The following is a 23,145-nucleotide window of genomic DNA, read 5'->3' on the forward strand; positions in this document are numbered from 1 at the left end:
ATAGCCAAGCTGTTCCAGTACAACTACAACACTGGCAACGTGGAAACTTACCCAAAAAGCAGGACAAAGCCAACATGGCAATAACCGCCCCATCAGCCTACTCTTGATCATCAGTAAAGTGATGGAAAGTGTTCTCAACAGTGCTACCAAGTGGCATTTACTTGGCAATAACCTGCTGACAGACACTCAGTTTGTGTTTGCCAGGGTCACTCAGCTCCTGACCTCATTACAGACATAGTCCAAACATGGACAAAAGAGTTGAACTCAAGAGGTGAAGTGAGAGTGATTGCCCTTGACATGAAGGCAGCATTTGACTGAGTGTAGCAACAAAGGAAAATGGTTGTGGTTGTTAGAAGTCAATTATCTCAGTCACGGGACGTCACTGCAGAAGTTCCATAGGGTAGAATTCTAGGCTCAACCATCTTCAGCTGCTTCATCAGTGACCTTCCCTCCATCGTAAGATCAAAAGTGGGGATGTTCATTGATCATTGCACAAGGTTTAGTATCATTCTTGATGAGGCATATACTGAAGCATTCTATGCCCATATACAGCAAGACCTGGATAACATCTGGACTTGAGCTATTAAATGGCAAGTAACATTCATACCATACAAGACCAGAACAATATTCAGACTTGGGTTGTTAAGTGACAAGTAACATTCACACCACACAAGTTCCAGGCAATGATCATTTCCAACAAGAAAGAATCCAACCATCTCCCCTTGACATTCAATGGCATTACCCCATCACTGAATCCCCAGAGCAGATCAGAGGTTGGGAATTCTGTGGAGAGTAACTCACCTAATGACTCTCCAAAGACTGTCCACCACCTAGAAGGCACATGTGTGATGGAATATGCTTCACTTGCCTGGCTATTGCGCATCTCCAACAATACTCAAGAAGCTTAACACAATCCAGGACAAAGAAGTCAATTTGATTGGCACCCTGGCCACCACCTCGAACCCCAACTCCCTCCATCACCGACACACAGTGGCAGCAGTGTCTACCATCTACAATATGCAGCAGCTTACTTAGACTGCTTGGACACCACCTTCCAAACCGGTAACCACTCCACCTAGAAAGACAAGGGCAGCAAATGCATGCTGAAAGTTTTCCTCCAAACACACATCATCCTGACTTGGAAATATATCACTGTTCCTTCACCATCACTGGGTCAAAATTCTGGAACTCCCTTCTGAACAGCATTGTGGATGTACCTATGCCACAAGGAAGAAGGCAGATCACCAGATCTCAAGGGCAATTAAGGATGGGCAATAAATGGCAAGGCTAGGCCGGAACACCCACATCCCTGAAAGACTATTTAAAAATCTCTTTTAAATCCTTTACTATATTTTAAAAATTAACTTCCGGACTTTCGGTGGGGGCATGGAGAAGGGAAATCGCATGTTGGGTGGCTCTTGCTTGAGGCATATTTTTAGGAGTTTTGTAGTCCGGTCCTGGGGAAATTTGTGAATGATTGGATGTAGGAAGATACAAGGAAGCAAAGAATGTCAAAAGGTTTGAGGAAAACAGCCGTGAAGAAGGGAGGGAGTAAGTGTTTACCATCGAGTGAGAGGGCAAACCAGGGAGCTAGCAAGATGGCGGAGGCTGGGCTGCTGGCTGGGGCTGCACTGTTCACAGCAGAGAGGATGACTGAGGTGATGTCGTTGGACCTGGAGAAGCAGTTTTCCAAGCATATGGAGGTGTTGAGGAAGGAGATGGCAGTGGCCTTGAAGGCGTTGGTGAAGGAGGCAATTGCCCCGGTGAGAGTGGCTGTGGCGAAGACACCAGCCAAGGGGAGGGAGCAGAGCAAGAAGGTGAAGGAAATCGAGGAGGCCATGTCGTAGCACAGCGATCAGCTCACCTCGATGGGGGATGAGCTGCGGAGGATGGTGAAGGCCAATAAGGGGCTTCAAGCAAAGCTTGAGGACTTGGAGAACCGCTTGCGGCAGCAAATTCTGAGGATTGTCGGATTGCCCAAGGGGATGGAGGGCTTGAGGCCGACGAAGTACTTTGCCAAGATGTTGGCGGAACTGATGGGGGAGGGAGATGATCCCTCTCGGTATGAACTGGATCGAGCCCATCGGTCGCTGAGGCCGCAGTCGTGTAAAGCCCCGGGGCTGGATGGGTATCCGGTGGAGTTTTACAAAACATTTGCTGGGGCCGGTGCTGGTCAGGGTCTTTAACGATGTTGTAGGCCACCATCTCGCTCATTCTGAAACGGGATAAGGACCCGGAGGCCTGTGGGTCATACAGGCCGATCTCCTTGATCAACGTAGACGCCAAGTTGCTAGCCAAGATTTTGGCAACCAGAATTGAGGACTGTGTACCGGATGTAATTGTGGAGGACCAAACCGGGTTTGTAAAGGGGAGGCAGCTGGTGGCTAACATAAGAAGGCTGCTCAACGCGATTATGATGCCCCCGGAGAGTAGGGAGGTAGAGATAGTGGGAGCCATGGATGCTGAAAAGGCTTTTGACCGGGTCGAGTGGGATTATCTGTGGGAGGTACTAGAACGGTTCGGGTTCGGGGCGGGGTTCATCAACTGGGTTAGGCTATTGTATCAGGCCCCGGAGGCAAATGTAAGGACGAACAGGACGACATCGGACTACTTTAGGCTGCACCATGGGACAAGACAGGGCTGCCCTCTCTCCCCACTGCTGTTTGCGCTGGCCTTAGAGCTGCTGGTAATTGCACTGAGAGCTTCTAGGGGCTGGAAAGGGCTGGTCCGGGGGGGAGTGGAACATAGTGTCTCGTTATATGCGGAAGATCTGCTGTTATATGTATCGGACCCAATGGTGGGGATGGACGGTATTATGGCAACCCTGAGGGAATTTGGCCGGTTCCCCGGATACAACTGAACATGGCTAAGAGCGAGTTGTTTGTAATTCAGGCGAGGGGGCAGGAGAGTAGGCTGAAGGGGTTGCCGTTCAGGCTAGTGGGGGAGTGTTTCCGATATTTGGGGATTCAGGTGGCACGGGACTGGGGCAAGTTGCATAAGCTCAACCTGTCCCAACTGGTGGAACGAGTGAGGGAGGAGGTCCGGAGGATGCGCTCCCACTGTCATTGGCGGGGAGGGTGCAGACTGTTAAGATGACGATTCTCCTGCAGTTCTTGTTTATTTTTCAGTGTCTCTCCATCTCTATCCCGCGGTCCTTCTTTAAGAGGCTGAATAAAATTATTCTGGGATTTGTATGGGCAGGGAAGTCCTCGCAGGTGAAGAGGGTGATGCTTGAAAGGAGCAGAGGAGAAGGGCGGCCAACATAGCGATGATATGGAAACGGATGGTGGGTGCGGGGTCGGGTTGGGAGCGGATGGAGGCTGCTTCGTGCAGGGGCACGAGCTTAGCAGCCCTGGTCACGGCGCCTCTGCTGCTTTCGCCGGCACGGTACTCCACCAGCCCGATAGTGGTGACGGCTCTTCGGATCTGGGGCCAGTGGAGGAGGCATGTAGGGGAGGTAAGAGCATCGGTGTGGACCCCAATCTGCGGCAACCACTGATTTGTCCCGGGGAACATGGACGGGGGTTATCGACTGTGGAAGAGGGCGGGGATTGTGAGGATGGGGGATCTGTTCCTGGAAGGGAGCTTTCCGAGCATGAGGTCGCTGGAGGAGAAGTTTGGGCTGGCAGGAGGGAATGACTTTAGATACTTGCAGGTGAGGAATTTTGTATGCAGACTGATGCAGTCCTTCCCACGTCTCCCGCTAAAGGGGAGGCAGGACAGGGTAGTTTCTAGAGGAGAGGTGGAAGAGGGTAGAGTTTCAGACATCTACAAGGAACTAATGGGAGCTGAGGATACACAGACCGAGGACCTGAAGCTTAAGTGGGAGGAGGAGCTGGGGGGGGGGGGGGGGGGGGGGGGGGATGGAATTTGGGCAGAAGCCCTGAGCAGAGTAAACACGACCGCAACATGCACCAGGCTCAGCCTGATCCAGTTTAAGGTCATGCACCGGGCCCACATGACGGTGGCCCGGATGAGCAGATTCTTCAGGCTGGAGGACAAGTGTGCTAGATGCGCTGGAGGGCTGGGCCGGCTAACCATGCACACATGTTCTGGTTGTGCCCTAAACTCAGGGGTATTGGCAGGGATTCGCAGATGTCATGTCCCAGGTGTTGAAAACTGGGGTGGTAATCTTTGGGATTTCGGAGGACCCGGGAGTCCAGGAAGAGAGGCCGACGTTCTGGCCTTTGCTTCCCTGGTAGCCCGGCGACGAATACTGTTAGCATGGAGGGACTCAAAGCCCCCGAGGGCTGAGGTATGGCTATCGGACATGGCGAGCTTTCTTGGCCTAGAGAAAGTCAAGTTCGCCTTGAGAGGTTGGCTACCAGGGTTCGCCCGAAGGTGGCAGCCATTTATTGACTTCTTCGCAGAGGAGTAAGCGTCAGCAGGGGGTGGGGGGAGGGTGGGAAGGGGGGTGGGGGTGGGCAAGGGTAGAGTAGAGTAGGGGGATATTGAGGCACGTCCATGCGTGAACAGAGCCTTGGTTCGCACTATGTTTAATTTGTAATTTGTGCCTTGAATTCTTTTTTTTGTACTGTACAATGTCACTTTTTCTATATGCCTAAAATACCTCAATAAAATTGTTTGTTAAAAAAAAAATAATAATTGTCACATTCATCAATCAATGGAAATACAAGAATTAAAAGCTGGAGCAGCCTCAAACTATCTTCCTACTCAGGGTTCCAATTTATCCAGTTGCTAAAAGGAAACTAGCTTTTCAAGATAATATGAACACTTAACAGAGATAGCAACAGCAGGAAGGATTATGTCAAACGCAAAGCAACCTCAGGTTTATTGTAACGTTTGCATCTTTTGATCCCTGTAATGTCCCCGTATCAAACACGACACATGCTGGAAAAACTATCGCTTCGTCTCCATTAATTGTGCTCGACATGTCTGGATTTGAATCGCAGTAGGAATTTAAATTGCTTATTTGTTAGACTTGTTTCTCCTGGATCTGAATTGATAATAATCCCCCTGCTGTGATCTTGACATGTGCTCCCCTTTTTGATCTTCTTATGAACAATTCTGTATGTTTTATTGCATTTTCTACCAGCACAGCTGTAATCTGCGTTTCAAAAAGAAGTACTGTTTGTAAACCTAAAGTAATGTCACACAACACTGCTGCCTCACGGCGCTGAGGACCCAATTTGATCCTGGCCCTGGGTCACTGTCCGTGTGGAGTTTGCACATTCTCCCTGTGCCTGTGAGGGTTTCACCCCCACAACCCAAAAAGATGTGCTGGTTAGGTGGGCTGGCCACTCTAAATTACCGCTTAATTGGGAAAAAAATAATTGGATACACTAGATTTATTTTAAAAACAATGGCACACAAAGTGTGACTGAAGTCATGTGACTGAATGGAAAAGCTAGAACCCAGTTTCCAGAGTTCACAATTATAAACATTTTATTAGCTTTGACTTGATTATTATTAACCAATTATCAATCATTCTTTGAATTATTTCATAAGCATATTCAGTAATAAATGTTTGCTTCAGTCAAGATCTGTACAAAGGAATTTTGCAGACCTCGTTTTCCAACATTTCCTCAAAATAACTAGAAAAATAAAAATGGCTAATAACAAAAACTAAGTAGTTCAAAAGAATTAATCCAAATCACTTATCTGGATTGGATTGGATTGGATTGGATTTGTTTATTGTCACGTGTACCGAGGTACAGCAAAAAGTATTTTTCTGCAAGCAGCTCAACAGATCATTAAGTACATGGGAAGTAAAGGGAATAAAAGAAAATACATAATAGGGCAACACAAAATATACAATGTAACTACATAAGCACCGGCATTGGATGAAGCATATAGGGTGTAGTGTTAATGAGGTCAGTCCATAAGAGGGTCATTTAGGAGTCTGGTGACAGTGGGGAAGAAGCTGTTTTTGAGTCTGTTCGTACGTGTTCTCAGACTTCTGTATCTCCTGCCCGATGGAAAAAGTTGGAAGAGTGAGTAAGCCGGGTGGGAGGGGTCTTTGATTATGCTGCCCACTTTCCCCAGGCAGCGGGAGGTGTAGATGGAGTCAATGGATGGGAGGCAGGTTTCTGTGATGGACTGGGCTGTATTCACGACTCTCTGAAGATTCTTGCGGTCTTGGGCCGAGCAGTTGCCACACCAGGCTGTGATGCAGTCAGATAGGATGCTTTCTATGGTGCATCTGTAAAAGTTGGTAAGGATTAATGTGGACATGCCGAATTTCCTTAGTTTCCTGAGGAAGTATAGGCGCTGTTGTGCTTTCTTGGTGGGAGCGTCTACGTGGGTGGACCAGGACCGATTTTTGGAGATGTGCACCCCTAGGAATTTGAAACTGCTAACCATCTCTACCTCGGCCCCGGGATGGAGTCTTACAGGGAGCAGGGTGTGAGGAGCCGTTGGTTGAGGGAGCAGTGGGGAGTCGGTGGGTTTTTAAGTTTTTCCAATTAAGGGGCAACTTAGCGTGGCCAACCCACCTACCCTGCACATCTTTGGATTGTGGGAGTGAGACCCGCGCAGCAACAGGGAGAATGTGCAAGCCCAACATGGACAGTGACCTGGGGCTGGGATTGAACCCTGGTCCTCGACCGCATGAGGCAGCAGTGCTAGCCACGGTAATGAATATTGGTGGTCAATCTATCCCTAGAAATGGAGACAGAGAGGTCAAGGAAGGGAAGGAAATGGAGCTGTCAGGGATGGTCTATGTGAAGGTGAGAGGGGGAGGGATTGATTTTGGAAGCAAATTGTGCCTGGGGCAGTGTAGGCAATGTTCCTTGGTTGGGGGAGGGGGAGGTTGCATGGGTAGGTGTTCCTCAGGTAAGGGCTGCTCCATGTCCATGGGAAACCTTCACTGGGTGGGGGGTTGTATTTTTTTAAATGGGGAGCCATTTTGAAAACCTACATTTCTGGCTTAAGCAGAGCCCACACTGCCAACATGATATTGTAGGTCCCACCCCTAAAGGATCTCTTAATCTATCTTCTAATAAGAGTCAAAAGTCCAGTTGATTGGAAATGTCCAAAATACAACTTTTATTGCTGATTATTCACCTTAATACACTTGCATCAAAACTGAATCAAAAATGTAGATCAAAATGGTACATAAACTGGTCAGAACATAGTGAAAAGCATCAACATAAAGCATAGGAAAAGTGTAAAGAGATTACTTAAAAACAAAGTAAATCGATAGATGGTTCAAAAGATTCATGAAAGCATAAATTCGGAACAGCCGCTTAACCACGAGGAAATTCTTATCGCTGGTCTCATCCCTCATTCATTCTCATTGGTTTCTAATTCTCGGCTCCTGGTTTGTTCAAATAGATGTCTGTCACTTAGAAGATGATTTATTAATTAAACATTGGTCGTCACTTAAGATTCACTGATGCCCATCAAAATGAATTCAGTATCTACGTGCGCCACCTTACGAAGATAAGATGCTCACGTCACGGCTAGCCATTAACCTTGCTATTGCTAATTATTTGATACATTCCTATTTCTAATTGCGCTGGAATACAATGGTCTATTCATTATATGAAACATTTTATGAAACAATGTCTGAATTTCTGCAGACACGACACCAAATTTCAATAGTTTACTCATTATCTGAAACAGTGATTATCCTTTTGCAGACAGGGGGCTGGATTCTCCGCCCCGCCACGCCAGATTTCTGCCTCGACCCGCTGGCGGGATTCTCCGTTACGCCGGCTGGTCAATGGGGTTTCCCATTGTGGGGCAGCCCCACACCATCGGGAAATCCCAACGCGGCGGCAAAACAGAAAATCCCGCCGGCAGAGAATCCCACCCAGGATGTTTTGAATTATTTTGTTCTCTGGGTATACACTCAATAAATCCTTAAAGGCACCAAATAAATCAATGAATCAATAATCTAGCAACCCCTTCACTCGTTTTTTTTTTAAAGCTAAGAGCCGAAAGATATGGCGGAGGAAGCTGCACTTGGGGCCAGCAGCTTCCACTCTGTTTTTCATGCCCGCTGGTCCACTCTGCAAAAAAAATCTGAAGCGCCCGCCCAACATACCCACGTTCTTTTCATCACAAACATAACTTTCTGCAAAATTCTGAAGATTATTCATTACAAATCAGAGAACTATATATAATAGTGGTCCGGTATTGTCTTGAAGCTTCATGTGCTGGCACCCATAATCCACTGCAGAAATTACACAATAACGTGCACGGATTCTCCTCATCCCCAGTGATAAAGCCTGTAACCACCACTCCTCCTGCCGTTCCCACTTATTTCACACAAAATTCACACCTTTCAAAATGCTCTCTCCAAACACAAAGAGGATAAATGCGCCATTATACTGTTGACTCATTTTCACAACTCAAATTGACATAGTAGGAAAATTTAATATATTCATCATAGAACATACAAATCATCACACTTTTCTGATATCCTAATGACTTTGCAGCATTATTGAACAAATCACCCAGGGCCTTGTTACATTTCCAAAATGATTGTCTGGAAGTGTAACTAATCACCACCCTAGTTTGTGAATTTGCTCCGGCCGATCAATTCGATAAAGGTGTTCTGCTGGCAGGAAGTAGCCCAGGTATTCCACAGTGTCTGGGGTAGTGTCGTAGTGATAGTGCCCACCTTCTCCATGATGGCTGAAACAGTGGGTATGCTCCACTCGCAGGTCAAATCCCTTGTAAAGGAAAACAGGTCAGCTGGTACAGTTTAAAACTGGAGGCAACACTAAAACGGCATACAGTGAGTTCCCGTAAAAGTTCTAGTGGCCCATTCCTGTATTTTGCTTCTAAAAATATTGCTAAATTACCACTCCGGTCTTGCACATCATCTTTGTTTAACACCATTAGGGAAATGGCAACATGGTTCCATTTTTATCAATGCTAAGAAGTGTAAGGAAAACAGCAACAAGTATTGAAACAATAATGAAGTATTTTAACCTTGACTGATCTCAGTGTTACAGTTTTAATCTCTAAACAATGTCCACCCAAATGATTGGAGAGTGCCAGATCAGCTAGAAACCTGGGTAGAGTGCTCTTTCAGAGGGTCAGTGCAGACTCGATGGGCCGAATGGCCTCCTTCTGCACTATAGGAATTTTATGGAGTAACATACTACCAAATGGACCTCTATCTGAAAGACAAAAATATAACTAAAATAAGATGATTGTGTGTAAAAACACATTTATTTAAATGGATTCTGCTTGCACAAGAGTTGAGTCCCAACTTTTCTCCTGTTGTTTATGAGGTGAATAATCAGGTAATACAGCTGCATAAAGCAAATGTAGTTACTGCAACAAAAGGTTTAAGTTCCCATTGTAATCAGTATGTTCCTAAAAATACTTTTTTCCCCCTTTTAATTTCCAGTAGTCTCCCGCCCTTATTTTGCTACATCCTCTCATTGAAGCACCAACACTTGCTGGGTTATCACAGGCACTAACATCTCTGACGTACTGACATCTACACAGGCACACAATTAAGCAAGAATTGTTACATGGTTGTGGACAGCTGGAATGGGAACTTATAATATTCCCTCCACAGCCCTGGAGAACCTGAACCAACTATAGCCCACCTGGACCAATTAACTGCTGCCTTGGCTGAGATCTGCTAACTCAGCAGAGACAAATATTGAGTCTGATATCTTCTGATCTGCATGGCTTTGTGTAACGACACATGTTGCATTTACCCATCAAAAAAAACCTCGTAAAATAAATTGTAGGAAGTATACTCTTCACTCATAAAAGATCACATCAAATTAAAAAGGTAATTCAATTAAAATAAACCCTGAAAAAATATAAATCAGATATGGATTAAACATCAAATTGAATCTTTACTTTAAAAGTTACTGAAGGACAATAGGATACCTGACAAACATTTACAAATGTCTAGACTTTAATACATACCAGATCCCGGGACACATACACCGATTGGCAGATGAGAGGAGCACTCATGTCAAAGAACTTCAGCCAATTGTTTACAGCCTCATCGCCGTTCAGAGGACAGGGAGAAAACTCAGGCTAGAAATAAAGTTCAACAACTTTAAAACCAAAAAACATGGCAACTAAAAAAGTCTGTGTATATTTGTACAGCTTCCATTCATTAAAAAAAAAGATAGTCCTTCAAAATCCCTCTCCATCCCAGTTTAAGATCTAGCTATTGGCAGGATCCCTCCACCAACAGGTTAGCTTCCAATACAAGAAGCCCTTGTTCAAGAGGAGTTCATGGGAGAGTCAAGGGTGTTTCTCTGCACCTAGCAACCAGTCCAATTTTGAGTACAACACTGATCATCAGCACTGCTTCTGACAGTGTGATTCAAACTGGACAACCATGGGAAAAACAGGTCTAGGAAGCTTTTTCCTTCAATAAATTTAGAGTACCCCTCAGTTCTTTTTTTTCCAATTAAACACGGGGAGAATGTGCAAACTCCACATGGACAGTGACCGGAGGCCGGGATCAAACTCGGGTCCCTGACGCCATGAGGCAGCAGCAGTTCTTGGAAGCTACTTGACTGCAGCTAGATCAACTCCAGCTGTATTCCAGGACACACTTTCAGACATGAACAGCGGCTATCAACTTGCACTGAAGCTCTCCCAATTTCAGCAAGTAAGATGTGTACTTATAGAGAAAGGATCTGTACTCCCTATTTGGGCGACAGGAATTTTGTAGGTCGGAGTGGATGCCTCCACATCTTGACTTGGGGGCTCTTAAACATAATGTATTTTGATGTGTCAGGCTGACAATAAATACAACCGTTGCGAACAATAAACCTTACGGATGAATGATTGATTTTTTAGAAGTTATACAAATTATTCATGACTCCAACTAATATAGGAGTGTAAAAAGATTTGCCTGAAAAGTAAAGAGCTTCAACATCAACCGTTCTTACAGAGGGCATCGTTTTCAATTAACCAGAGGAACTTGCAGGAGTTGTAGATGAGAGCATCTTGAATTCAACCATATACGGTTTAACTAGGCAATTCAGGCGTATCATAAGTAAACCTTCAGGGGTAGATGCTCCTTTTGTTATGCGGTTGTGCAATATAATACTTATTTAAAATGTGGTATTGATTTTTTTTTGTAAAGAACACTTCTGTAAACCAAAAGGACACTGGCTTACAGCAGCTCCTATGTTGTGATGCGAAGGACACAGGCTGCTTTGCGGAGACACAGGCCAGGATTTTCCGTCCTCAGCAGATGTGGCAAGCCGGTCAACGATCCGTTGTCTTCCGCGGGACCAAAAAGTCCCGTCAGTGGGCAGATTGGGACAATCATGTCCAGATTTTAAGGAGCCTAAGAGACAGTGGCTAAGATAAGCCTGGAAACTGGAGACCGGTCACATCACCCAGCTCTCGGGTGTAAGGTACACTGGATTTGAACTAAACAATCTGGGGACTGCCACAGGGACAGAAGGAGCAACAGCCTTAACCTCTGCCCCCCCCCCCCCCCCCACCCCGCCCTGCCCAGCTCTTGAGACCTCTTTATCAAAGCTGAACTATTTGTGGTCTGCAAACCCACCAGAAGACCTCACAGCTGCAAAACAAGAGCTCTTAAAGGATTATTTCTAATCAATACCACTGTGTCCAAGAGAAAAGCGAATCAGCCACAATAGCAGAACAACTGCTGTAGTTCTGCAGTGCACCGCAGTGATTCTAACTGCACCAGTGAGAAACCCAATACCGGCAGCTACTGTGGATAGTTCAGCTAAAAACCAGCGTCCAGACAATCCATGAATAAGGTTTTTTCTGGGGCTTTACCTTTGATTTCTGGTCCGAATAGAAATCTGTACCCTCTCTGCGATATTCATAACCACCTTACTCTGCCTGTCCCTCATATCCAATTGCAGTACTATGTAGAAAACACTACATGCATTGGTACTCACCATAACATGAATCTTGGCTTTTCCTTTTTGAATGAGGAAAGTGCCCCCCATTCCTACAGGCTTCTTTCCATAGTGCCGATCCAGTGCTTCCCTCATACAGCTCACAAAGTTACTCTGCCCTGTTCTTCTGCTGCTTCTTACTTCAACAACCTAGTTAACAACAGTAGTGATCTGGTTATACCATAAGTAAAAATATCCCTCTGAAGAATCCTGTACATTTTATTTATATCCTTTAATATATTTTGGATCCATGCATTGAAGTTGCACTGCGCAATATGAAACATAAATGCACCACCCCATTTCTTAAAACCATATTATACAATATAACTTCAAACCCACATAGAGAAAATTTGCTAATGCAACCAAAATTGACCACCACAAAGGAATAAGTACAGTAATAGGATCTAAACCTGATGCAAAGTGTGGCAAAAGCATTAGATTTGAAAATACAATGCAAAATCCAAATGCCTTGGGTGCTGGAAATCTGAAATAATAACAGAAGGTGTTGGAAACATCCAGCAAGTCTAGCAGCATCTGTAGCAAAGGAAACAAGAGTTAATGTTACAGGTTTATGATCTTTCACCAGAACTGACTTTATTTTACAATAGCTGGAGGCATGGTGGTGGAGTCATGGACTGGATAAACAGGAGGCACCGTCAGAGGGGATCGGGAAGTGTTTGGCCCTCTGCCAGTCACAGCTCCGTTTGCCAAACAACAGCACCACCCTCGTCAGCATGAAACATTAACTTTGTTTCGTTCTCTTATAGATGCTGCCAGGCCTGCTGAGCATTACTGGCATTTTCTGTTACCTATGATATAAAATGTACAATGCAGTAGCTATTAACTGCCCAGTGCAATACACAAATCAGAATACCAATAGAAAAGTCTGTGGCAAAAAATTATGTTACCCTTTTGAGGTAATATTTTATTTCCATACACACAAACATTCAACAGCAAGGACCATTGGCCCTTTTAAGAGTGGTGCTACAGCACAGCGGTTAGCACTGTTGTTTCACAGCACCACCGACCCGGGTTCGATTTCCAGGTTGGGTCACGGTCTGTGCGGAGTTTTCGGGCGGCACGGTAGCACAGTGGTTAGCACTGTTGCTTCACCGCGCCAGGGTCACAGATTAGATTCCCGTCTTGGGTCACTGTCTGTGCATAGTCTGCACTTTCTTCCAGTGTCTGCGTGGGTTTCCTCCAGGTGGCTCCAGTTTCCTCCCACAAGTCCCAAAAGACGTGCTTGTTAGGCGAATTGGACATTCTGAATTCTTCCTCAGTGTACCCGAACTGGCGCCCAAGTGTGGCGACTAAAGGATTTTCACAGTAACTTCATTGCAGTGTTAATGTAAGCCTACTTGTGACAATAATAAAGATTATTATTATCTTTGACATGTCATTCCCTGCACACCATCTAGATCGCCAAATCCTTCAACCAATCGCTTCAGCCGCATGTCCAAACTCTCAGGCAATGACACGGCCTGCAAATCATTTACATGCACACTCTTCATTTTGCTTCCCAGATCACATGCTGAGAGGGATGGCAGAGGAAAATACAGCCTGCCCCATTTCCACGGGTCAGACAACAGGAACGCAAGCATGTATAATTTGAAAGGTCGCTTTCTGGAGCTGTAAAGTTGAGTAGTGGTTGATTTCAAAGGGTCATAAGAAACCTACCAAACCCTCTAACACATCAGGAGCAACAGTTATATTCAGCACTGCAATATTATTCCTCTACATAAAGCTCAAATATTGCGGGTTCCTTATAAGTGGAGGCTTTCCAGAAAAAACCTACTGTAAGTATTCACTCACTCACTCATTCAGGTTAAACTGGATTATCTATTATCTTTCTAGGCATGATTCTAGACTCTGAACTGAACTTTATACCACACAAACTAACTCCATCATCAGAACTATTAACTTCCACCTCTGCCAGATTACACTCCTACTTCAGTCATCCTACCACTGACATTCTTATTCATACTGATTCCTGGTCCCATCCTCTGCACCATATATTCTATCCATACCTAATCTACTCACCTGTGCCCTCCATTGGTTTATACGGAATCCTGGTCTCCCAGCACCTTACATTTAGAATCTTTGTGCTCTTATCTTAACTCCTTACAAATTCTTTTTGCAATTTCTGACAGACATACATCTGCCTCCAAGTGATCTGTCCCCCCCTCGCTCTTGCCTTCTATGTCTCTTTGTCCCACCAATGGTAGCACAGCATTCAGCTGCCTTGATTATTATTTTTTAAGAACTCCTATCTAAACACCTTTTTCTTTCACTGAAGTTTTGGTCACTTCTTCTCACTCACCCTTCCGACTTGACAGTCACCTGTGACGCGCCTTGGGGCTTTTTCCTCACATTCAAAAGGTGTCATAGAAATATGTTGCTGCACTTGTCTGACCTCAAAATCATTCATCTATGAAAAGGAAACGCTGGGGATTTCCCCATCCATTTGGATAAGTAAAATCTGAATTTGACAGACATTTAACTGAAGGTTTGTGTCTTTCATTTCATTTTTTTTTAAAAACACACTGATATAGAACTCGCAACCACATTAACAGCATAAATGGAAATATGAAAGGAATTCCACTCGCCTTTCCTGGTTTCCCTTCACTAATGTACAGGTTTGCCAGCAACGCAAAATCGCAGGTCTTGTACTTTTCACCATAATTCTCCAGGATACACTCACCCGTTGCAGGGTTTAATTTGGCACTATAACTGTGGTTCACTTCAGGTTTACCATCTCCTCTGGTCGAGACATTGGGCATAAGCTAAAGTGAAACAAAACGCACAGAAATCAGTGAGCAAATGATCTTCCATCAGGAGATATATAGAATGACATTCCAACTGTACTCAGTTACCAGTAAACCATATGAACTGAAATGGTCTCAATACAAAGAAGAACAAAGAAAAGTACAGCGGGGGGGGCGGCATGTGGCGTAGTGGTTAGCACTGCAGCCTACAGCGCTGAGGACCCGGGTTCGAATCCCGGCCCTGGGTCACTGGCCGTATGGAGTAAGCACATTCTCCCCGTGTGTTTCACCCACACAACCCAAAGATGTGTAGGTTAGGTGGATTGGCCAAGCTAAATTCCCCCTTAATTGGGAAAAAAAATTGGGGGAAATAAATTTATAGAAACAAAGTACAGCACAGGAACAGGCCCTTCAAGCCTGTGCCGATCATGATGCGCTAACTAAAAACAAAATATTCTGCACTTATTCAGTCCGTATCCTTCTATTTCCTCCCTATTCATGTACCCATCCAGACGCCTCTTAAATTATGCTAATGTACTAGGTCCCACCACATTCTACGGCAGCGCGTTCCAGGTACCCCACACTCTCTGTGTGAAAAACTTAACATAACTTCATAATCACTGGAACTTAAATTGCAGCCACTGCAGTCCTCACCATGATCACAAAGGGCATCTGTTGGAGTCCTCACTTTGTGTACAAAAATGCTAGACTCCCCTTATAGTGAGCTGACAACTTTATAATAATCTACAATTTTTTCTCCGTTCTGCGTGGGTCTCACCTCCACAACCCAAAGATATGATGGGTAGTTGGATTGGCCACGCTAAATTGCCCTTAATTGGAAAAAAAAATAATTGGGTATTCGTAACATTTTAAAAAAGTAATCTACAATTTTTACCAATTTACAAATTGGGCCGGTACATATTTCATAGAATCGTAGAATTTACAGTGCAGAAGGAGGCCATTCAGCCCATCGAGTCTGCACCGGCTCTTGAAAAGAGCACCCTACCCAAGCCCACACCTCCACCCCATCTCCATAACCCAGTAACCCCACCCAACACTAAGGGCAATTTTGGACACTAAGGGCAATTTAGCATGGCCAATCCACCTAACCTGCACATCTTTGTACTGTGGGAGGAAACCGGAGCACCTGGAGGAAACCCACGCGAACACGGGGAGAACGTGCAGACTCCTGAAAAGACACAGTTGGTTGGCCAGGCCATTAAGAAATCGTCGCAGACATGCCCATAAAAACAAGAGTGCTGCTTAGCTGCGACAAGCTAACTCAAGGATCAAACTTGAAGACCTGCCTCCTTCGTTTGGTTTAGCCAGGTAGTGTAATCTCCAACCAAATCACTGGAACATTACATCTAACTGAATTTCTACAATGATTTGAAGCCTCTGTTAATGTCTGACATAATTTTCTTAAGAACGTACGAAACAGGAGCAGGAGTAGATGATACACCCCTCGAGCCAGCTTTGCCATTCAATACGAGCACTATTGATCTGTTGCCTCAACTCCACTTCACTGCCCACTTCGCATGTCCCTTGATTCTCAGAAATTAAATATTTCTCCCAGCCTTGAACATATTCAACGTTGGAGCATCTACGACCCTTTGGGATAGAATATTCCAAAGATTCACAATCCTTCGAATAAAGAAATTTCTCCTAATCTCAGTCCATAATGCCATTGAATGTCAAGGGCCGATGGTTAGATCCTCTTTTGTAGGAGATGGTGATTGCCTGCCACTTGTGTGGCACGAATGTGACTTGCCACTTGTCAGCCCAAACCTGGATATTGTCCAGATCTTGCTGCATTTGGACATGGACTGCTTCATTATCTGAGGAGTGGTGAATGGAGCTGAACATTGTCCAGTAATCTGCAAACATTCCCACTCTGGCCTTATGATGGAAAGGAGGTAATTGATGAAGCAGCTGAAAATGGTTGGGCCTAGGACACTACCCTGAGGAACTCTTGCAGTGATGTCCTGGAGCTGAGATGATTGACTCCGACCATCACAACCATCTTCCTTTGTACCAGATATGACTCCAACCAATGGAGAGTTTTCCCCAATTCCCATTGACTCCAGTTTAGCTAGGGCTCCTTGATGCCATACTCGATCAAATGCTGCCTTGACGTCAAGTGCAGTCTCTCACCTCACCTCTGGCATTCAGCTCTTATGTCCATGTTTGAACCAAGGCAGTAATGAGGTCAGAAGCTGAGTGACCTTGACGTCCATGAGCAGGTTGTTGCTGAGTAAGTGCTACTGACTGTGTCGCATGTAAACTTATGATGGAATTAATTTGCATTATGAGGTATTTTCAATGATGACCTAAAATACAAGGTAACAATAAATAGTTATCATACTTAATGGAACATTTATAATGTTTACCTCTGCATTCACACCCACAGCTTTAAATGATGCTGCTCCCGCTCCAAGGATGAAGGCACCAGGTAGTTCCACTTCCTCAGCAACAGTGTTGAGATTATAGATCTGTAATGGGAAATAAAAATATACCTGTTACTTTATATTGGAACAAACCTCTTACAGTGTTATATGCTCTACATTGAAGAAATATGTGTGTCTAAGATCAGGAACGTTGTACCATGGTGTAAGTTTGTGTTCCCTTCAGGCAACTAAATATGGATATATTGAGTACATAGAGTTCAATTAAGAATGTACTGCTGCTATGGCCTGATACATTTTCGTGTGTTAAAAGATGTTATATGAAGGCAGGTTCTTGTAAAGTCCTCTTAACAGATTTTCTGGGTGGAATTTAATGGCTTTCCCCCATCGGAGGTAGGTTTGGTGGAGGGTGGGGCAGAATTTAATCACTGGAAGGGTGGTGGATGGGGGCCCCACTGCCTTCCCACCAGTGCGCTGATTAAGTTTGTGGCGGGAAGGCTCATGGAGAGCTTTCCTTCCCCGTCGCCAATTAATGCTTCACCCTGCCACCACTGGCATTCACCCAGTAGATGGCAGAGGACTCACCACATGGAAAGATTTCCTTGTGGGCTTCGCAAGGTGGCGGGTTCCTTTGCACCCCTGCCCTTACTGCCAATCTGCCCCTGTGCCTGGGTCCCTCGGCAGTCCTCATCCTCGGGTGGGTGTATTACCAGCAGCACCCACCACCTCCCAGTGGTGCTCCTGAGCAATGCAGAGCTGCCAGCCTCCGAGTGACCAGCAGGTCTCGGCAGGAGGGGTCCTTGATCCTGCGGCTGGTGCTGCTGCTCCCCAGTTAAGTGCCTGATTTGCACTTGCCAAGCCCAAAGAATAAGATTTATCAATTCCCTTCACCTTCTCAGTGTTTGGAAGCGGTAAAAGATAAGCAACTCCTCCCACATCTGCTATTCGAGGTTTCCCACATAGCCCTGTCAAATAAAAACAAACTGCAGTGAAGGTTAACTCTAAAAATTCAATAGGTCAAATAACCTTTGATTGAATTAAATGCTAATGTCAACCCTGATGGAAAGCAAAACTAATTATGTTAGAGCAATGGGAAACCGAATTTCTCTTACTGTGTTTGGAAGACCCAACTCAACTGAACTGATAAACAAATATATTATAGGTACATGCCGATTTTCTCCATGGGTTTTGTCACTCATCATTCATGTCTTCGTCACTGGCATATTCTTCACCTCCTGCTCTACCATGAACACCAATTCTTTTAGCCACCACTCACATCTGCTGCAATAATGTTTAAAATGTGATTTGCACAACATGCAATGATTAACAAGTTAGTGGAACAGGCAGATAGTTTTCAAACCACTAACAGATCAAAATGCATGCGATTCAAAGATCTTTTTCAACTTGAGTCAGCAGTGTACTAATACGAAGAACATTAATGCAATACAATGCAATATGGATGGCATGGTGGCAGAGTGGTCAGCACTGCTGCCTCACAAGGCCAGGGACCCGGGTTTGATTCTGACCTCAGGTGACTGTCTGTGTGGAGTTTGCACTTTCTCCCCGCGTCTGAATGGGTTTCCTCCGGGTGCTCTTGTTTCCACCCACGGTCCGAAGATGTGCAGTTTAGGTGGATTGGCCATGCTAAATTGTCCATAAGTGTCCAAAGGTTAGGTGGGGTTAAGGGGATGAGGTGGGGGTTAGGCCTAGGTAAGGTGCTCTTTCAGAGGGTTGGTGCAGACTCGATAGGCCGAATGGCCTCCTTCTGCATTGCAGATGTTCTATGAATACAATTTTAGTTCAATACCGCAGCTATGTGTTAACACAACAGATTCTCAACTAACAGAGAAGAAGTTCAACTGTAGACCCAATGTCATGCCAATTAACCCCTCCCTGTAGAATAAGACTGTCTTTAACAGGACAAATATAAGTGGGAATAGTTCCTTCCAGGACCAATCGGCCATGATCCAAATTAGGCTGATCAAGACACACCATTAATCGTGTCCCCGGAAATAGCCATAGATTATAATATTTTACAAACCAGACTCTGGGATCAGACATTAAATGGAGAAGGAAAATAGGATACATTTACTAAAAATATTTAATTATTTCTTGTTTTCACAAATGACAATTCTATATTCAGTAACTAGTACTAGTTTTACTCCCTTTTACAGATAAAAAATAAAGACGGCACGGCGGTGCAGTGGTTAGCGCTGTTGCTTCACGGTGCCGAGGACCCGGGTTCGATCCCGGCCCCGGGTCACTGTCCAGGTGAAGTTTGCACATTCTCCCAGTGTAGGCATGGGTCTCATCCCCACAACCCAAAGATGTACAGGGTAGGTGAATTGGCCACGCTAAATTGCCCCTTAATTGGAAAAAAAAACAGATAAAAATAAAACATATGGGGCGCGATTCTCCCAAAACGGGAGAAATCGTAAAGCTGGCGTCAAACCCGGGCGGGTTTGACGCCAGCGCGCCCCTTCCCGACCGGGAACCGATTCTGGTCCCCGGTCGGGGCTAGCAGCCCGACGCCGTAGGCTCCGGCATGACGGGCTTAACGAATATCGTTAAGCCCGCTTGCCGGAGTTAGCGCCGGCTGACGCATCATATGACGTCAGCCGCGCATGCGCGGATTGGAAGACTCCAACCCGCGCATGCACGGATGACGTCATCGCGTATTTGCGCGAAACCCGCGCATGCGCGGGCCGGGTTGCCCCTCAGCCGCTCCGCAAATGGATACTGCGGGGCGGCGGAAGGGGAAAGAGTGCGCGGGCATCGGGCCCGCGATCGGTGCCCACCGATCGCGGGCCCATGGCACCCTTGGCACGGCCGTGGTACTGCCGTGCCAATCGGTGCCATGGTTATGAAAAGCGAGTTTGTGACGCAGTTTTTACGAATGGCCAGACCAGGTGTGTTTGCCGTTCGTAAAAACGGCGTAAAGGGCTGGGACTTCGGCCCATCGAACAGCTGTGAATCGCTGCCGTCCGTAAAAAAACGGCGGCAGCGATTCGGGTCGGGAGTTGGGCGGGGGGTGGGGGAGAATAGCGGGAGGGCGGGAAAAATGTCGGGAAGGCCCTCCCGCTATTCTCCGACCCGTCGTGGGGGTCGGAGAATTTCGCCCATGATTGTCATGCTGACTGGACACAAGTGCACTGCTTAGGCAAATTGATGACCGATTCTGGTGAAATTCCTCTGCACGCTATTTTAAGATCTAATAATGAGTTCATTTTGAACAGATTTAAAACTGTTAATACAGAGAGTAATTTATACCTACTGGTATTGTGTTTCATTGCATCTATATCTGTGTGCCAATGCTATATTCTTCACAAATATATGATGCAAGTCAGATTTGCAATCCAACTAACATTCTGTTTAGAAAACAATTGTCGAGGCAGCATGATGGCGCAGTGGTTAGCATTGCCGCCTCACGGCGCTGAGGTCCCAGCTCTGGTTCATTGTTCTCTTGGAGTTTGCACATTCTCCCCGTGTTTGCATGGGTTTCGCCCCCACAACCCAAAGATGACCACGCTAAATTGCCCCTTAATTGGAAAAAATGAATTGGGTACTCTACATTTATTTAAAAAAAACAATTGTCTTTTTTTCTCTCGCAGAAGGGCTCATTAATTCTTTGTTATCTGTGTCTTGCATGGGCGGCAAGGTAGCACAGTGCTAAGCACTGTTGCTTCACGGCGCCAGGGTCCCAGATTCGATTCCCGGCTTGGGTCACTGTCTGTGCGGAGTCTGCATGTTCTCCCTGTGTCTGCGTGGGTTTCCTCCGGATGCTCCGAGTTTCCTCCCACAAGTCCCAAAAGACGTGCTTGTTAGGCAATTTGGACATTCTGAATTCTCCCTCTATGGAGCCGAACAGGCGCCGTAGTATGGCAACTAGGGGATTTTCACAGTAACGTCATTGCAGTATTGGTGTGAGCCTACTTGTGACAATAAAAATTATTATTTAAAGTTAAGAATTTTCTAAAGTGTCGTCACTTTCAAATGCTCTGGTAATAGGAACTATACCTAACCTGCAGCAGCAAAACCGAATGGCTCCCGTGAGAGGTCGGGGCAGTCCACTACAGACACCTGAACATCTGCAAAATTTCTCTTCAGCCCATCCTGCAGCACTGAAAGATAAATAGCAGATCTGAAAAGACATATTTTACCTTCAAGTATTTTTCCCGTCCATCCGCAGTAGTCCAGAAAATAATGAACCTCTTTTGCATCCAGCAATGTTATTATGATCCAGGTTAGCACCCTTAACTTTGCCTCACACAATGATCATCATGGGTTTTTTTCTTGACAATTACCTCACTCCTCTCTTCTGAAAGTACAGACTCTATATTGAGACAGAGTTTCTTGATCACCAGATAGCCGTAAATGTCTGGCTTGGGGAGGACGAATGTTCACATACCTGTCTTAACAGTGAGTGCTGGAAGACTGGCCAGCTGCTGAGTACATTTCTACCTCGTCCAACAAACATGAGGAGTTGCTAGCCTTGGGGTGTCATTATCCCCTCTGTAACAAAGTGGAATAAAGGCCAAATTTGTGTCCTATCACAGCGTCGGCTGAGATCAGCTAGTGCAGCATAAACTAGCGATCAAAATGCAAATCTTCCTGGCCTCAACTATTATTGAACAAACCCGTTGAGCCATCCAGAGAGCTCATCGCTAGCATGGATTCAATCAGATCTAGGAGGTTTCAGTTAACACCCTGCCATTATATATTTGCCGGTTAGGTAAATCTTCCGGGGTTCTTTGGGGACAGGGAAGTTGGCATCGCAAGTCATTCACGTTTGCACAGTGGTTAGCACCATTGCTTCACAGCGCCAGGCACCCAGGTTCGATTCCCAGCTTGGGTCACTGTCTGTGCGGAGTCTGCACGTTCCCTCCGTGTCTGCGTGGGTTTCCTCCGGATGCTCCGGTTTCCTCCCACAAGTCCCGAAAGACATGCTGTTAGCTTAGGTGAACTGGACATTCTGAATTCTCCCTCAGTGTACCCGAACAGGCGCCATAGTGTGGCGACAGGGGGATTTTCACAGTAACTTCATTGCAGTGTTTATGTAAGCCTACTTGTGACAATAATAAAAGATTATTATTATTATTCATAATTGCAATTTCTATCTGAGTTAACTATTATTAATCACATTTTGCTTGTCGCAATGGTAAACATCTACGCAGTTTACTCGGTTCAGAAAACTGCAGAAAAAAAAGCCACAGTTGCAATGTTTAAACTGCAGCCCACGGGGCTAATCCAGCCCCCAAAAGTCGGGCAAATCAGTTCTATTTGCATCAGAGGTTAGAAGCAACCATCCTCATTCCTACAGAACCACCAATGAATAGAGACGTTGCATGTTATTGTTAATAGCAAGGGTTCCAGGATTTTGTGCTGGTTTTGTGAACCCAGTCTAATGATACCTGGATCCCCGATCCTGAATACGATCCGACCCACTGTTATTATTTCGTTTGCATTGCATCCGCATTAAAAGTATTTTACTTTTACTGCATGGTTTCTTGCGGCACTGCAAATAATGCACGAAAAAAGATCCAATGCTTCACCTTCACAAAGTTCCTCCAATTTTGGGACATGAAATGCAGATTTCTCAATCCGTGCAGCCATTGCACTTAATCCTGACCGACCATGAGATTGCCCAGCAAAAGCCAAGTGTTTCATTGGACCCTGGTTAATCATTGCTGGGTCTGGTCAAACTTGGTGCAATCTGGACACTCTTGGTCAGACATCGTAATTTGGACTAGGGACTCCGAGGTGGTTCTTAATGAGAGAGGTAGAATTTGGAAGACTGATTGGAGGAAACACCCAAATTGAGAGGAAGCAAAATGAGATGGACTGATGAGCTGCTGGATTCAGATACTTAGCATAGACAAGTGGTAACCACTGCGCCACCCAGTGGTACCCCAAAGGAATGTTTCTTTATTTGTTCTTTGGATATGGGTCTGTAATTCCTCCCAATATTGGCAGGCAAGATGGTAAAGAGTTGGAGTTTCCTGATCAGCCATACTGCCAGAAGTCAATGGCAAACCACTGCAATACTTTGCCAAGCATAATCATGAAAGCCCATGATCACCGATGCTCTCTTGGGGCAAGGTACCAGAATAAAAGAGGAGGAAGGTACTATATCTG

The 23,145-nt window shown here is 45.4% G+C and overlaps 1 protein-coding gene across 5 annotated transcripts; it reads right to left on the reverse strand.

Moving 5' to 3' along the window:
• Positions 1–6,980: 6,980 nt before the first annotated feature.
• c12h11orf54 (chromosome 12 C11orf54 homolog) lies at positions 6,981–22,848 on the reverse strand. 5 transcript variants are annotated; one of them, XM_038814091.1, is made up of 8 exons: positions 22,563–22,848; positions 21,033–21,131; positions 17,902–17,975; positions 16,996–17,097; positions 14,447–14,623; positions 11,841–11,990; positions 9,865–9,978; positions 6,981–8,642 (listed from the first exon to the last, which is right to left on the reverse strand). In XM_038814091.1, exons 1-8 carry the CDS (start codon positions 22,693–22,695, stop codon positions 8,472–8,474), a joined length of 1,020 nt encoding a protein of 339 aa, XP_038670019.1. In that variant the 5' UTR covers positions 22,696–22,848; the 3' UTR covers positions 6,981–8,471. The 5 variants fall into 5 exon arrangements, with proteins under 5 accessions (XP_038670019.1, XP_038670022.1, XP_038670021.1 ...); XM_038814094.1 differs by having other exon boundaries at positions 21,028–21,131; positions 22,563–22,617; XM_038814093.1 differs by lacking the exon at positions 22,563–22,848 and adding an exon at positions 22,456–22,495.
• Positions 22,849–23,145: the final 297 nt, after the last annotated feature.

Source organism: Scyliorhinus canicula, chromosome 12 (assembly GCF_902713615.1).
Source record: "Scyliorhinus canicula chromosome 12, sScyCan1.1, whole genome shotgun sequence".
NCBI lineage: Eukaryota > Metazoa > Chordata > Chondrichthyes > Carcharhiniformes > Scyliorhinidae > Scyliorhinus > Scyliorhinus canicula.

Excerpts from the sequence above, each read along its gene's own strand:
- c12h11orf54 (XM_038814091.1), bottom strand. The coding sequence starts at position 22,695 with ATGATTAACCAGGGTCCAATGAAACACTTGGCTTTTGCTGGGCAATCT. Across the intron at positions 14,624-16,995 it reads CTGTGGGTGTGAATGCAGAG|CTTATGCCCAATGTCTCGAC; the intron begins GTAAACATTATA and ends GTTTCACTTTAG. Across the intron at positions 8,643-9,864 it reads TGTATGTGTCCCGGGATCTG|GGATTTGACCTGCGAGTGGA; the intron begins GTATGTATTAAA and ends TTCCTTTACAAG.